The sequence below is a fragment of the Pecten maximus genome, chromosome 4, assembly GCF_902652985.1.
Source record: "Pecten maximus chromosome 4, xPecMax1.1, whole genome shotgun sequence".
Lineage (NCBI taxonomy): Eukaryota > Metazoa > Mollusca > Bivalvia > Pectinida > Pectinidae > Pecten > Pecten maximus.
In genome coordinates this window covers 10,093,461-10,108,660 of record NC_047018.1, presented here as the reverse complement: position 1 = coordinate 10,108,660, position 15,200 = coordinate 10,093,461, and the positions used below count along the sequence as shown (strand labels likewise).

General features: G+C 34.3%; 1 protein-coding gene across 18 annotated transcripts in view; it reads left to right on the top strand.

Annotated features, from left to right (window-relative positions):
- Positions 1-15,200, top strand: part of LOC117325189 — an 86,935-nt gene that overhangs the window by 32,623 nt on the left and 39,112 nt on the right. For all 18 annotated transcript variants that reach the window (XM_033881211.1, XM_033881206.1, XM_033881198.1 and 15 more), the window contains 2 exons: positions 5,613-5,746; positions 8,619-8,692. In XM_033881211.1, the coding sequence (XP_033737102.1) occupies positions 5,613-5,746; positions 8,619-8,692 (208 nt within the window). The remainder of the gene's footprint in view (positions 1-5,612; positions 5,747-8,618; positions 8,693-15,200) is intronic.

Sequence of the window (15,200 nt, the reverse complement as noted above, 5' to 3'; positions counted from 1 at the left end):
AGCAGTGATCACAAGAACTGGGTTGATTACACACAAATTAGTCAATAGTCGTCTGATACTTAACTAAGCGTCACATTGTTAAGTGAATACGGGTTTAATAATTATCGGACATCTTGGGTAGTTCTCGCTGGTGTCGCGTACTTTTAAATAGATAGCTTGGGGTTTCTGGTACGTAAAAATCATAAAAAAAAACATGGACTGACGGTAAGTTGTAAAATCCGGGAATTTTATTTAAGGTATTTAACGTTTGTAATTTCTACTTGTTTGTGAACCTCCGGGACGTGACACATGTGTGTTGTTTGTAGGTCACATATGCCCGCTATAAATAAAACAATTTTCACTTTACATGTTCTTTTAAAAACATAGTTTATTTTTTACTTTCTACAAAACAAATCAAGAATCATATCAGAAACATAAGTATATTTATTGTTAAAAAGTCTGACAATTAGACGTGTTTATGAAACGTCCCGGATTGTATATAATCAAGGGAGATAACTCTTACACGACAATTTTTTTGACCTGGTACACGAAATTCGGCAGTCCGGAAAACTCGTAATCCGGACGGTTTGGACTGGGAACGAAGGTGTTCGGATTATCGAGGGTCCACTGTATATCTTTAGTGACCGATATCACCTATACCACAGTATATCTTTAGTGACCGATATCACCTATACCACAGTATATCTATAGTGACCGATATCACCTATACCACAGTATATCTTTAGTGACTGATATCACCTATACCACAGTATATCTTTAGTGACCGATATCACCTATACCACAGTATATCTTTAGTGACCGATATCACCTATACCACAGTATATCTATAGTGACCGATATCACCTATACCACAGTATATCTTTAGTGACCGATATCACCTATACCACAGTATAGTGACCGATATCACCTATACCACAGTATATCTTTAGTGACTGATATCAATGTACCACAGTATAGTGACCGATATCACCTATACCACAGTATAGTGACCGATATCACCTATACCACAGTATATCTTTAGTGACCGATATCACCTATACCACAGTATAGTGACTGATATCACCTATACCACAGTATAGGGACCGATATCACCTATACCACAGTATATCTTTAGAGACCGATATCACCTATACCACAGTATAGGGACCGATATCACCTATACCACAGTATATCTTTAGTGACCGATATCACCTATACCACAGTATATCTTTAGCGACTGATATCAATGTACCACAGTATAGTGACCGATATCACCTATACCACAGTATAGTGACCGATATCACCTATACCACAGTATATCTTTAGTGACCGATATCACCTATACCACAGTATATCTTTAGTGACCGATATCACCTATACCACAGTATAGTGACCGATATCACCTATACCACAGTATATCTTTAGTGACTGATATCAATGTACCACAGTATAGTGACCGATATCACCTATACCACAGTATAGTGACCGATATCACCTATACCACAGTATAGTGACCGATATCACCTATACCACAGTATATCTTTAGTGACCGATATCACCTATACCACAGTATATCTTTAGTGACCGATATCACCTATACCACAGTATATCTTTAGTGACTGATATCAATGTACCACAGTATAGTGACCGATATCACCTATACCACAGTATAGTGACCGATATCACCTATACCACAGTATATCTTTAGTGACCGATATCACCTATACCACAGTATATCTTTAGTGACCAATATCACCTATACCACAGTATATCTTTAGTGACCAATATCACCTATACCACAGTATATCTTTAGTTACCGATATCACCTATACCACAGTATATCTTTAGTGACCGATATCACCAATACCACAGTATATCTATAGTGACCGATATCACCTATACCACAGTATATCTTTAGTGACCGATATCACCAATACCACAGTATATCTTTAGTGACTGATATCACCTATACCACAGTATATCTTTAGTGACCGATATCACCTATACCACAGTATATCTTTAGTGACCGATATCACCTATACCACAGTATATCTATAGTGACCGATATCACCTATACCACAGTATAGTGACCGATATCACCTATACCACAGTATATCTTTTGACCGATATCACCTATACCACAGTATATCTTTAGTGACCGATATCACCTATACCACAGTATAGTGACCAATATCTCCTATACCACAGTATATCTTTAGTGACTGATATCACCTATACCACAGTATATCTTTAGTGACCGATATCACCTATACCACAGTATAGTGACCGATATCACCTATACCACAGTATATCTTTAGTGACCGATATCACCTATACCACAGTATAGTGACCGATATCACCTATACCACAGTATAGTGACCGATATCACCTATACCACAGTATATCTTTAGTGACTGATATCACCTATACCACAGTATATCTTTGGTGACCGATATCACCTATACCACAGTATATCTTTAGTGACTGATATCACCTATACCACAGTATATCTTTAGTGACCGATATCACCTATACCACAGTATATCTTTAGTGACCGATATCACCTATACCACAGTATATCTATAGTGACCGATATCACCTATACCACAGTATATCTTTAGTGACCGATATCACCTATACCACAGTATAGTGACCGATATCACCTATACCACAGTATATCTATAGTGACCGATATCACCTATACCACAGTACATCTTTAGTGACTGATATCACCTATACCACAGTATATCTTTGGTGACCGATATCACCTATACCACAGTATATCTTTGGTGACCGATATCACCTATACCACAGTATATCTTTAGTGACCGATATCACCTATACCACAGTATATCTTTAGTGACTGATATCACCTATACCACAGTATATCTTTGGTGACCGATATCACCGTACCATGTTACAGTATATCTCCTCAGATCGTTCTCAATCATGGACTGGTGGTTTTTATAATGACAGAGAATACAAATTCATGCTCAAATACAAGTCTCAATTCAGAACGGCATTCAGAACTGCACACATAGGGCTCTACCTGTCTGTTAAAATACATTTAAAAGTTTTTTAGCCTAACCTTAAATTATATTTCTCTGAAAAATATAATCTCACATTGAGCCATTTTTGGATATTCACTTTGGTTATTCCAGTGGGGATAATTGAAAACCATTAAAGGGTTTAAATGTACAGAGTCTTTACAAAAATGTCCATACCTCCGCTAGATGGAATCAATTCAGTTCTTACACAGTTTACATAAATAAACTTTTGTTGACTATTTGCTTATCCAAATTGAAATCCTGAACATTCAGGAGGGACAAAAAGGCAAAAACAGAACAAATTTTCTATTTGAAAATTCCTGTAGAAGTTTTCAGAATTGTATGTCTGTGTAGGAATCCTGTTTGACAAAGGAATCTGATTTTTATGTCGTTAAGACGTAAGTGACTATGATGTGTTTAGAGGGTTTGTTGCCTCCTGATCATCATGTGACCTATAACACCTTGATTATCCACAATTCCAAACTTTTCTCATAGTAAAGCTATTTATTGGCAGTTATACAGTTTATCAGAAGTATGTTTGTCACTAACTTAGTAATATGGGTACGAGGCAATATTGTGTAAAGGACAAACTGTAAAGATCTCCAAATCAGTTAACAATTGTGACAAAACTCCATGCTATCTGGTTGTTTTACAAAGATTAGATATATGTATGAGTGATATTCCAAAATTTGTTACACTTCCAATACGTTAGATTTTGTTGACATTTGACATTCATTCACATTGATCCTTAATGCTCATGCAATGTCTGTTGCTATAAATATACTAAATGCGTATTAATTACCAGGAACTTCAAAAATTGTTTCTGGAAAAATGATCAAATAGATATTCTACCTGAGAGGTCACAATTGGAGGCTTGCCATTAGGTTTTACCACATTTTGTGATCCTGACAGTAGAATATCCATATACTTCAAACCCAAACATGAAAGAGTACTTTTCTGTCACACATGGCTTTTCTATCATAATTTTCCCAAGTCCTACATTTAGACCTTCAACTTTGAAAGAGAAACAGCCATTTTGTTGATGCCATATTATATTGCGCCTTTTTCTTCATTGTGATGTCATAATAAAATCATGTGATTTTAATTATTACATTGCAAGCCATTCAATACAGCCACAGAAAACATGAGTTTATTGCATGAGATAAACCAATATTACAGCCGAAGGTATGAGAGAGAAGCATTAAGGTGTATTGATATTCCGGGTAAGCTTTGTCATTCTAATGTATGTGTTTTCATTTCTAAAGTGCTCTGAAGGCATTTAATAGCTTGGCAGTATAATTCATTATTCGTGATGTTCTCACATTTTACTGGAGACATGTAATGTACAAAGATATCTTAGTATAGCAATTGACATTCAATTTAAGAAGTGGCATTGGAATATGAATTTCAATGTTAAGTGTGAAATGGGGAGAATTATCCTGGTGGGCTATATATTTCATTGGATTGAAAGGTGTTTATAGACGAAAGTTCTCAATGATTAGAGTATCACTTTCCTTTTCATTGTGAATAAGGAGTTAGAAGATTGAAAAGAAGATTAAAATACATGTAGATCACACTTCAACCGCTTATAGAATTATCAAAGGTGTATTCATTTGTCACGCATATCATCATTGATTTATGTCATTGATCAGTGCTCAATTGAATATCTGTAAATGGTATCTGTAATAATTTTTCTAGATTTAGTCCATTATTTTCTTTCATTGCTTTACAGTTCAAAGTGAATTCAAATAAAAACAGTGTCAATATAAAAGAGACAATGTCTGTTTTTGAAAATTTCTCCCTTCAATAAAAAATTTGCTAATTTGCAGATTCTCTCCCTGTAACATCCTAATGCTTGAAAGAATGTCTGCCTCTGTCTTCCTTTTTGAGGAAATTTTCCTCATCTTTTCTCTTTGACTTTCTTTCTTCTTCTGAGAAAAAACACCATACTTTTAGGTTCCATTTGTATTTTATTTATGGAAGTGAAATTCTCTGCACAAGAGACGTGTGTATTCCTACGACAAGTAAACATAAAAATAGGCTAGTACACCATGATTACCAATTTTATCTGTTTATCATCTGATTCCTCTTCAGTAGTAATCAGTCCCTAGGATTACCTCCCCTTGTTTATAATACATGTGTAGATACCAGTATCAATGGTAACTAAAACACAGCTACTCTGTTGTCTAAATCATCAAAATCACATTGGTGATCAAGATAGAATTCTGCATCTCAAAAAGCTAAACATTTTCCTGAGTTTTTACAATTAAATGTCTCCCTTCAATGGAAGTCCCTGGAAACACTTAGATTTGACAAACAGTTAATGATGTCTTCCAGTTTATTGAACCTTACTTCATTATCATCTAACAGACACTGCTGTGTGGGACATTTTCCCACCTAGCGATATAAGCTTGTGTAACTGGAACTAAATAAATGTGTGTAGCCACTCTCAGAAGTGACTCAGTGTTGTCAAATAGAGAATCAATATGGTCTATATAATATAACTATTATTTAGTTGTTTAACCTTGAACTAGCTGGTGTGACACTTTAAAGTTTGACCTTGACTTTGACCTTGTATCCTTGCAGATGAACTTGAAGCACAGCTCCGTCGTCTTCAGGAAGAACAGCTGAGGAAGATGATGCAGCTTCAGAATGAGATAGAGCTGCTAAAACAACAGAATCTGCTAAAACAGAATGCCAGACTCCCTCCTCCAGCACCGGTATGTATATATATAAACAACAGAATCTGCTAAAACAGAATGCCAGATTCCCCCCTCCAGCACCGGTATGTATATATATAAACAACAGAATCTGATAAAACAGAATGCCAGACTCCCCCCTCCAGCACCGGTATGTATATATATAAACAACAGAATCTGCTAAAACAGAATGCCAGACTCCCCCCTCCAGCACCGGTATGTATATATATAAACAACAGAATCTGCTAAAACAGAATGCCAGACTCCCCCCTCTAGCACCGGTATGTATATACATATATATAAACAACAGAATCTGCCAAAACAGAATGCCAGACTATATAAAAACAACAGAATCTGCTAAAACAGAACACCAGACTCCCTCCTCCAGCCAAGGTATCTATACATTCATATAATAAGTTGATTTATGCTGTGATAATATGGCAGGGGTCTGGATACTCCAATATCAACAAGGTTGACAACTCAGCTGCCATGTGTTAGCTGGTACCCCACTTCACTTTGAATGACAAATTTTTGTTCTATCAAGTGAGTGATATTCAGGCCCCAGGGGCATCTTCTTTTGAGTTTGTGATACCAATAGGTTTGATAAAAACAACTATGGAAATCAGTAACAGTAATGTAATACCTCGTGAGTTTGAAGACTTCTGTGACATGTCATTGACTACAGAAGTTATAAATTTTTACTAGATTTACTGGTCTTTTATTGTACATGTACATTCGGTGTCAGTCTGGGTAGTCTTCAATTAAACTGAAATGTTGTATCTGACGTGCTGGTGTTATTCCCCAGGGGGGCTGGCACGAGCCAGGTGTGGCCCCCAAGTCCCCTGTCACTAGGAGGACGGTACCAGACATGTTTGTGGGCGACAGAGTACGGTATAGTCTGCAAGAACTGGAGGTATACATCATGGGAATGGCTGATGTTAACCATTAATCATAGGCTGTGGTTGTTTGTGTTGACTATTAAATAGTGTGATTTATCTGATGTTGATAATCTTCTGGCTTTTTGTATACAATTTCATACTGTTTTAGCTTCATAACATTTCAGCTCTAATGTTACCTGTATATATAACAACAGCTCTAAGGTTACCTATATATATAGCAACAGCTCTAATGTTACCTGTATATATCAACAGCTCTAATGTTACCTGTATATATAGCAACAGCTCAAAAGTTCCCTGTATATATAGCAACAGCTCAAAAGTTCCCTGTATATATAGCAACAGCTCAAAGTCACCTGTATATATCAAAAGTTCCCTGTATATATAGCAACAGCTCAAAAGTTCCCTGTATATATAGCAACAGCTCAAAGTCACCTGTATATATAGCAACAGCTCAAAGTCACCTGTATATATCAAAAGTTACATTGTACCTATCTATATAGCAACAGCTCAAAAGTTCCCTGTATATATAGCAACAGCTCAAAAGTTACCTATATATATAGCAACAGCTCAAAGTCACCTGTATATATCAAAAGTTACCTATATATATAGCAACAGCTCAAAAATTACCTGTATATATAGCAACAGCTCAAAAGTTACCTATATATAGCAACAGCTCAAAAGTTACCTATATATATAGCAACAGCTCAAAAGTTACCTATATATATAGCAACAGCTCAAAGTCACCTGTATATATCAAAAGTTACCTGTATATATAACAACAGCTCAAAAGTTACCTGTATATATCAAAAGTTACCTGTATATATAGCAACAGCTCAAAAGTTACCTGTATGATTATATCAAAAGTTACCTGTATATATAGCAACAACTCAAAAGTTACCTGTATATATAAAAACAGCTCAAAAGTTACCTGTATGATTATATCAAAAGTTACCTGTATATATAACAACAACTCAAAAGTTACCTGTATGATTATATCAAAAGTTACCTGTATATATAGCAACAACTCAAAAGTTACCTGTATATATAAAAACAGCTCAAAAGTTACCTGTATGATTATATCAAAAGTTACCTGTATATATAGCAACAACTCAAAAGTTACCTGTATATATAAAAACAACTCAAAAGTTACCTGTATGATTATATCAAAAGTCACCTGTATATATCGAAGGTTACCTGTATATATCATTTGTTTTCTCATTGGCTTACAATAGACTGCTTAGTGTAATGTTTACTGGTTAATATTGCTTACTTGACGTGTCGTTGACCTAACCTATTTTGATCAGATTATAAAATGATTTACTCAACATTGCATTGGAATCTGAGACTAAAACACTGAGAGGTTTTGAAAATACAACATAACATAATCATCAAGCAGGAGCCATAACCATGTGGGGCTGTGGTGGCCGAGTTTATTGCTAGCCCTCCACCTCTGGGTTATGAGTTTGAAACCCATGAAGAAGGACTGACAGGATAAACATTCTCATCTTTTGTTCTAATTACATATATGCATTGAAGTATTTTATTGTCAAATTATCAGTTATATATAAATACAGGCAGGTGATATGTGGATAGAGGCACTTCATACTTCAGGGATCATTTGTATTTTCTTGCTTTAAACTTTAATGAAATGTACTTTGATCATATCTTATATTTCATTGATGAGGATTTTTAAAAGAAAGAAAAAGTAATATATTATATATATTATATACTATGCACAATATTAAATATGCCATATATCACATAATTTTTGCACATATATAATTTTTGCAAATTTTACAACCATTTCAAAATTACAAAAAATAAAGTGTTTGTTGACTGTACGAGTTGCAAATGATACATTGTCATGATTTTTGCAAAACATGCACCTCAAAAAACTAACCTGATAATCAGATTGTAATGATGTACTTATATAATCATTGTTGTTAACTGTTTTTGACAGTTGTTTTTATTTGATTGTGGTGGTTGGTTAACAGAACAATGCTGACATGCCGTGGATGATGCAGCGTCCGTACGTGGATGTAGAACCCATGCAGCCATACGACCAGTAGTAAGTACCTAGAGTTATCTCCCTCTGTGTAGTGTATCGTCTCTATACTCTGTTCCTTATTCCTGTCGTCACCAGAACATTCATTTCTACCCAAAGTCTTTACTAAGGAAGATCAAATAAACAATCAACATTTGATCATGTGTGTTATACTAGAATATCAACACCCCCACCATATTTCCATATCACCCAAATCTCATTTCTTATTTCATACATTGTATGTATATATTTATTGAGTTTGACATTCTTGTAATCTGTGATGGTTGATTTATGAATGAATTATCCTGTCACAGAGGAAGTATAGGATACATGAAGTTGTAAATGTGAATCTATAATATTTACTTAGAAGGCTCTGTTTCTCTGTCCAGTGTGTTCTGGAGTAGGAACGAGATTCCTGGTCCAGTAATGGTCATCACTACCCCTCGCTCTCTCAACTCACGGTTTAGTTGCTATTAGCGGTGGCCAAAACGTAAATGGCTGCCAGTGGTACCATGGAAGGTTGGTTGACAGGACGAGGTTTTTAACATGGCAGATTTTGAACGCCAAATCCCTGTAGAAATATTTGTGTACTCACCTCTAAGTAGACACCTACACTTTTATTTTGTTCATTTTGCAAATGTGGACCAAACAAAATTGTGCTACATACCATTTATGTTTTGAAAGGGAGATTTTAACCTTCAGTTAGTAAGAGATGTGACCTACCTCAGACCAGAGGAGATAAAGATGTGACCTACCTCAGACCAGAGGAGATAAAGATGTGACCTACCTCAGACCAGAGGAGATATTGTTATGATAATGAAGATCCTACATCTGAGTTTCATCAGATTATTATATGATGAACATCTGTGAACAAAATACCAATGAATTAAAAAAAAAATGGTTTCTGGAAATGACTTCTGTTGTTCAATGACATGTTGAAATCTCAGAACTGACTTTTTTCCAAATATTGAATTTGGTTAGCTTATTTTCAAACTATTCCATAAAGAGTTTCTACTATCACAACAATGTCACAATTAATAGTTGTTTATACCTCAATCTCCAGGAAATTACTCAGCAAATAAATAATGACACCTTCATTAAATCAACCTTCATATCATCCAACAACCAGGGCTATAAATGGATATATGATAGGTATGATAGTAGTAGTTGTGATGATACCTAAGTTATGTACAGGATTATATAACTCCGTCAGGAGAACATCAGACTCTCTAAATCACTTTCTTCCCTCGATGGTTAATGTTTAAGGAGAAGCTCAGAGATCACAGGCTGTTATATGCTGTTATGGTTTTGTAATTGACATTTTGCTCTGTTTACACTGGATGTGCTGGGTCTAAGTGAGGTAGGCACCAGCTACTACAAGGATGTTCTACCTCAAAATGATCCTCATTGTTCATGGGGTGATGAACCTTAGTTTTATGCCCAGTATTTTCCAGTGATGATACACTTACCCTCAATGTGTTCCTGACATTCCCCTGATCCACTTAATACCTAATGACTTGTTTTTCAGTTTGTATACAGCCGTTCCTATGCTAAGGAATGGACAGCCTTGGTTGGGCTATCCCTCATAGGTATACCTACTGTGGTAAATCTGTTGTATGCTTTCTCTCATTTACACCATATTAGAACAAGCTAGTGTGCATTTTTCTCGTGTTGACCTTGAAATCATCAAAGTCAAATCGGTTCTGTTTAGTGTTATAAGCTGTGTCTCCTGTATCTTTACCATGAACTTGTGGGTGGGCGGACATATTGGCCAGTTTGTATGAGCTATTGTTGTGCATGCATTCTTATTCAATTCTTCATTCATATGTAAACTATATAACAGTAGTTCAATGGCATTTATGATTCATGAAAAATATGAACAAATAGGAACACATTTATAACCTAAAAATATGTCAAAGAAATTTTAAAGTTAGCTTTAATTGATTAAACAATATCATGTAAAGTATCATGCAATATTTATCTGATTGGCTGAAGGTTGACTGAACATATGCATGATGAACAAGGTGAACAAACTAAATCTAACAAAAATAGATCAGGTCAAAGGTCAAGGCTACATGAAATAAACTAGTTTACATGTGTTCAGATTTTAAATGGGACCTTGAAACGAAAAACAAATTTAGGTTTTAGATTTAAATGATGACTTTATCCAGAATATAACCTTGGTGTTGTGCCTCTGACATGCTGCTAGAATAACAACAAAATATGTATAGAAACTCTACATTACTACAGAAAAAAATATGTACAGATTGAAACTCTACATTACTACAGAAATACCTGGTATGCACTGGAGAGATTGGACTTCAGACATTATTGGTTACCATGGTGATGAGGGACAGGTTCTGTTTGTTGTCATGGATACAGGGTTATATACCTGTACCATATCTACTTATGTATGGAAAGGACATGTTGCTGTTACGGGATGTGATATTTGTAACCCTATTGCTGTTATGCGATGTGATGTTTGTAACCCTATTGCTGTTAAGGGATGTGATGTTTGTAACCCTATTGCTGTTATGGGATATGATGTTTGTAACCCTATTGCTGTTACGGGATGTGATATTTGTAACCCTATTGCTGTTATGGGATGTGATGTTTGTAACCCTATTGCTGTTATGGGATGTGATGTTTGTAACCCTATTGCTGTTATGGGATGTGTTGTTTGTAACCCTATTGCTGTTATGGGATGTGATGTTTGTAACCCTATTGCTGTTATGGGATGTGATGTTTGTAACCCTATTTTCCAGCCCCAATCGTTATGTACCCACTGCTCACCATACCTGGGTGTCTACCCAGCACACAAAGACGTCACGACCACCTCCCACTGCACGACCAGACCCTATAACCGACATTGATGACCCCGACTAATGGGTCTCGTGTTTTACTATGTGTCGAGTGTAAGGTAATGGTGTCTGGTAGCACAAATAATATGGAGGAAAACATTTGCTGGTGTATTACACTTCTCTAACTGTCGTAGGCTATGGTGGTTTCAAAATGGAAGTCATTCAAAATGTTTCGTTGGAGATCAGTCAAAACCTCATCTAAAAGTTAATTCTCTTGCAGTTAATTTAAAAGAAGGAATGATAAAATGGTGTAAATGATCGAGAAAAAAAATCATTTCTGAAACTGAGCAGTAAAGTGTATACTTCTGTGAAGCATTACTATATTAGAATGATACATTTGAAACCCTGAATATGCCTGTAATACTAACACAAGATGGACAATGTCCACCATGTTTTAACTGTGTGAGTAGCTGTATATATACTCCTGTAACATTTCAGTGATGGCAGTCGATTTGACAAAGAACGCTTACCTACAGCTTTCCATACATGGGTAGCCACACAAAGTAACAAAGTCTACATAGACCCCCAACTTCAGGCCCATCCCCAATCTGACAAGTGACCGGTGGCCAGAATCTGGCCGTTAGGGTGGTCTGTATATGTACTACCAGTGTGTTAGAAGGCTTGTTTACATTTCTCAGGAGGCACAACACTTTGGGACATTCTTAGGAGCACATACTAATGCTTGTTGTCACTGCTGCTTTGAAAAATCACCCTGTCAAGCTATTTGTGTACACCGTGTTTAATCAAGCTTTCTCTTATATTGATATCAGTCCCAGGCACAACTATTGTCAGTACATATAGCTTCTGTACAAATAAAGCTTCTGTGAGAGTTTAAAATTATGATATATTATTAAATGAAAAATGTAGTACTTTTTACCAAATGATATTTAAGTTATCTGCTTAACACACAGTAATGCTTATGTAAGAATCCAACTTATTAAGTCCATATTGCCCCATCTAATATCTTAATGACTTTACCGAACAAAAACTACAATACAACACAATTATATAGTACACAAACTACTATATACAACACAATTATACAATACACAAACTACTATACAACACAATTATACAGTACACAATCTACTATACCTCACAATTATACAATACACAAACTGCTATACAACACAATTATACAGTACACAAACTACTATACAACACAATTATACAGTACACACACTACTATACAACACAATTATACTGTACACAAACTACTATACAACACAATTATACTGTACACAAACTACTATACAACACAATTATACAGTACACAAACTACTATACAACACAATTATACAGTACACAAACTACTATATACAACACAATTATACAGTACACAAACTACTATACAACACAATTATACAGTACACAAACTACTATACAACACAATTATACAGTACACAAACATCTATACAACACAATTATACAGTACACAAACTACTATACAACACAATTATACAGTATACAAACTACTATACAACACAATTATATAGTACACAAACTACTATACAACACAATTATACAGTACACAAACTACTATACAACACAATTATACAGTACACAAACTACTATACAACACAAGTATACAGTACACAAACTACTATACAACACAATTATACAGTACACAAACTACTATACAACACAATTATACAGTACACAAACTACTATACAACACAATTATACAGTACACAAACTACTATATACAACACAATTATACAGTACACAAACTACTATACAACACAATTATACAGTACACAAACTACTATACAACACAATTATACAGTACACAAACTACTATACAACACAATTATACAGTACACAAACTACTATACAACACAATTATATAGTACACAAACTACTATACAACACAATTATACAGTACACAAACTATCATACAACACAATTATACAGTACACAAACTACTATACAACACAATTATACAGTACACAAACTACTATATACAACACAATTATACAGTACACAAACTACTATACAACACAATTATACATTACACAAACTACTATACAACACAATTATACAGTACACAAACTACTATACAACACAATTATACAGTACACAAACTACTATACAACACAATTATACAGTACACAAACATCTATACAACACAATAATACAGTACACAAACTACTATACAACACAATTATACAATACACAAACTACTATACAACACAATTATACAGTACACACACTACTATATACAACACAATTATACAGTACACAAACTACTATATACAACACAATTATACAGTACACAAACTACTATATACAACACAATTATACAGTACACAAACTACTATACAACACAATTATACAGTACACAAACTACTATACAACACAATTATACAGTACACAAACTACTATACAACAATTATACAGTACACAAACATCTATACAACACAATTATACTGTACACAAACTACTATACAACACAATTATACAGTACACAAACTACTATACAACACAATTATACAGTACACAAACTACTATACAACACAATTATACTGTACACAAACTACTATACAACACAATTATACAGTACACAAACTAATATACAACACAATTATACAGTACACAAACTACTATATACAACACAATTATACAGTACACAAACTACTATACAATACAATTATACAGTACACAAACTACTATACAACACAATTATACAGTACACAGACTACTATACAACACAATTATACAGTACACAAACTACTATATACAACACAATTATACAGTACACAAACTACTATACAACACAATTATACAGTACACAAACTACTATACAACAATTATACAGTACACAAACATCTATACAACACAATTATACTGTACACAAACTACTATACAACACAATTATACAGTACACAAACTACTATACAACACAATTATACAGTACACAAACTACTATACAACACAATTATACTGTACACAAACTACAATACAACATAATTATACAGTACACAAACTTCTATATACAACACAATTATACAGTACACAAATTACTATACAACACAATTATATAGTACACAAACTACTATACAACACAATTAAACAGTACACAAACTACTATATACAACACAATTATACAGTACACAAACTACTATACTACACAATTATACACTACACAAACTACTATATACAACACAATTATACAGTACACAAACTACTATACAACACAATTATTCAGTACACAAACTACTATATACAACACAATTATACAGTACACAAACTACTGTACAACACAATCATACAGTACACAAACTACTATACAACGCAATTATACAGTACACAAACTACTATACAACACAATTATACAGTACACAAACTACTATACAACACAATTATACAGTACACAAACTACTATATAACACAATTATACAGTACACACACTACCACACAACACAATTATACAGTACACAAACTACTGTACAACACAATTATACAGTACACAAACTACCATACAACACAATTATACAATACACGAACTACTATACAACACAATTATACATTACACAAACTTCTATACAACATAATTATACAATACACAAAGTACTATACAACACAATTATACAGTACACAAACATCTATACAATCATACAGTTATCAAACTGCTTAATTATATTAATTATATACCCTTAGTATTTATACCT